This window comes from Crocuta crocuta, unplaced genomic scaffold (genome assembly GCF_008692635.1).
Source record: "Crocuta crocuta isolate KB4526 unplaced genomic scaffold, BGI_CrCroc_1.0 scaffold72, whole genome shotgun sequence".
NCBI lineage: Eukaryota > Metazoa > Chordata > Mammalia > Carnivora > Hyaenidae > Crocuta > Crocuta crocuta.
In genome coordinates, this window is record NW_027529427.1 from 1,136,542 (window position 1) to 1,138,926 (window position 2,385).

At 45.5% G+C, this 2,385-nt stretch overlaps 1 protein-coding gene across 1 annotated transcript in view; it reads right to left on the reverse strand.

The window, feature by feature from the left end:
- Positions 1 to 2,385, reverse strand: part of GDF3 (growth differentiation factor 3) — a 6,649-nt gene continuing 4,264 nt past the window's right edge. The window contains exon 2 of the mRNA XM_077759010.1: positions 1 to 827. Coding sequence (XP_077615136.1) covers positions 1 to 827 — 827 coding nt within the window. The remainder of the gene's footprint in view (positions 828 to 2,385) is intronic.

The following is a 2,385-nucleotide window of genomic DNA, read 5'->3' on the forward strand; positions in this document are numbered from 1 at the left end:
CTACCCACAGCCGCATTCATCCACCACCATGTCCTCATAATGCCGTAAAATGACATTGTCATCATTGTCCTGATAGAGCATGGAAATGGGGGACAGCTTGGTGGGGATACAGGCCGCCTGGGGGACCTCTGGGTCAACTGCACGCATCAGCGCTTGCATGAAAGCGTAATTGGAGCTGTTGAGGGACGTGGTCAGAGAGAAGGGACACTCTCCATGGCAATAGTTTGCCATGAACCCTTTGGGAGCGATAATCCACTTGTGCCAGCCTAGGTCCCGGAAGTTGATGAAGAGCTGGTGACGATGGCAGAGGTTCCTGCAGAAGGCCTGCGGGGCAGGGACGGCTTCCCTCCTTTTTCGGGATGAAGGGTGACACTGCTCAGGGTGGAGAGTCACCACCAGCAGGGAGGCACGAAGGGACCGCCTCAGTCTGGCACAGGTGTCCAGCTGAAAGTTCACCCCGACGTCCCTGTTTCCTTTGACCAGTATCTCCAGCAACAAACCCAAGTTCTTCCAGGGGTTGTTTCTCCAACCCTTCGCCACACGCAGCAGGTTGAAGTGAACGACACCCTGAGGCCATGGTACCGACTGTAACACAAGCATTTTGCCCGGTGGAGGGACGGGCCAGTCCCCCACATGAGGCTCCTCAACCAGGGACAGAGCCAACTCCAGTTCTGGTCCCAGCTTATAGTACGTGGTGGGCCCCAAATCCAGGCCCAGCTGGGCCATTGTTAACTCTTCCTTGTCTGTAATGGCGGACAGGTTAAAGTAGAGGAGCTTCTGTAGACAAGAGGAGGCCTGGGAAGGCTTCTTGGGGTAAAGAAAGCGACCTGGATGGGGACAGAGATGCGAGAGTCACCTTAACATAGTTGACTTCATATCCACCTATGTGATATAAATGGCAAGCATTACATGATACCCACATATACAAAATAAGGGCAGGAAATGATCAGTTAGACTCTAACCCTACCATTGGGAGCATTTGTTTCTCCAGCACCTCATTCACGGCCAGAGGTTCTTACCCTCACATCCTCGGGTCCCCGAGGGGTCCTGGATAGAGTTTAGAAGGTCCGTGAACTTGGATGGGAAAAACAGTGATATCTCTATTTCCACGGAACTCTAAATGAAATCGAGCATTTCTTCCAATTATGAACATATGCAACAAATCCCAATATTATCAGGACCTATGACACGGTTACCAGTAAAAATCATAAGTACGTTCATAGATTAAATTGTTGCAAACATCTTTTAATGTTGTTGTTGTTTTTCTGAGAGAGAGAGAGAGAGAAAGAGAGAGAGAGAGACAGTGTGAGCAGGGGAAGGTCAGAGAGGGAGACATAGAATCTGAAGACAGGCTCAAGGCTCTGAGCTGGCTGTCAGCACAGAGCCCGACGTGGGGCTCGAACCCACAAACTGTGAGATCATGACCTGAGCCAAAGTCGGATGCTTAACTGACTGACCCACCCAGGCGCCCTATCAAACATCTTAAAATAACATTTATGCTCATACTACTTTCTTTTTAAATTTTTTTAAAATTTATTTATCCATTTTGAGAGAGAGAGGGAAAGAACCAGTGGGGGAGGGACAGAGAGAAAAAAAAAGAATCTTAGGCAGTTTCTGTGCTGTCATCACAGAGCCCAATGTTAGGGCTCGATCTCGTGAACCCTGAGATCACTACCTAAAGTCAAGAGTCCGACACTTAACTGATGAGCCACCCAGGAGCCTCCACATTACTCTCAATGTAAGTTAAATATAGTCCCTTCCCTAGATCATTTCATTTATGCATTAATAAAGCATCCACGTTATATTTCTATACATACATGTGGTTTCAAATATTTTTATAAATGTATTTTAATATTTAATTGATTTCTTTGGAAATCCTAAAATATTTTTAGGCATATAAGTCATTATTCTGAGAAGGGGTCTGTCAGCTTCAACAGAATGGTCAAAGGGATCCGTGGCACAAAAATGTTTAAGAACATCCTAGTTTGTCCGTATTGTTAGCCAAAATCTAACTGACTTCCGAACAAACTTCTATCATGTAGCCAAGACTGACCCTCTCGAAATCCCTTATGTTTCATCCTTAGATGATTCTTTATCTGAAGCCCACAGTTGTCCGCATCAACAATCTCTGGTCTGAGGCCTCTGAACACATCACGTCCCACTTCACTGGAAACTGGAGGGTAGTGTGATTCTCCAGTTTCTCCACGTGGACCCCCCATCTCTGTGTCTTTTGCAATTGCAGATGTAGATGTACTCTGCCTGTTTCAAATCTGACTTCTCCACTCAGATTTTTCAAACCTTATCTATTCTTTTAGAGAAAGGCCAAATACTTTTACCTTTTTTTTTTTTTTTTTTTTTTTTTTTTTTTTTTTTTCCTCTTTTTCA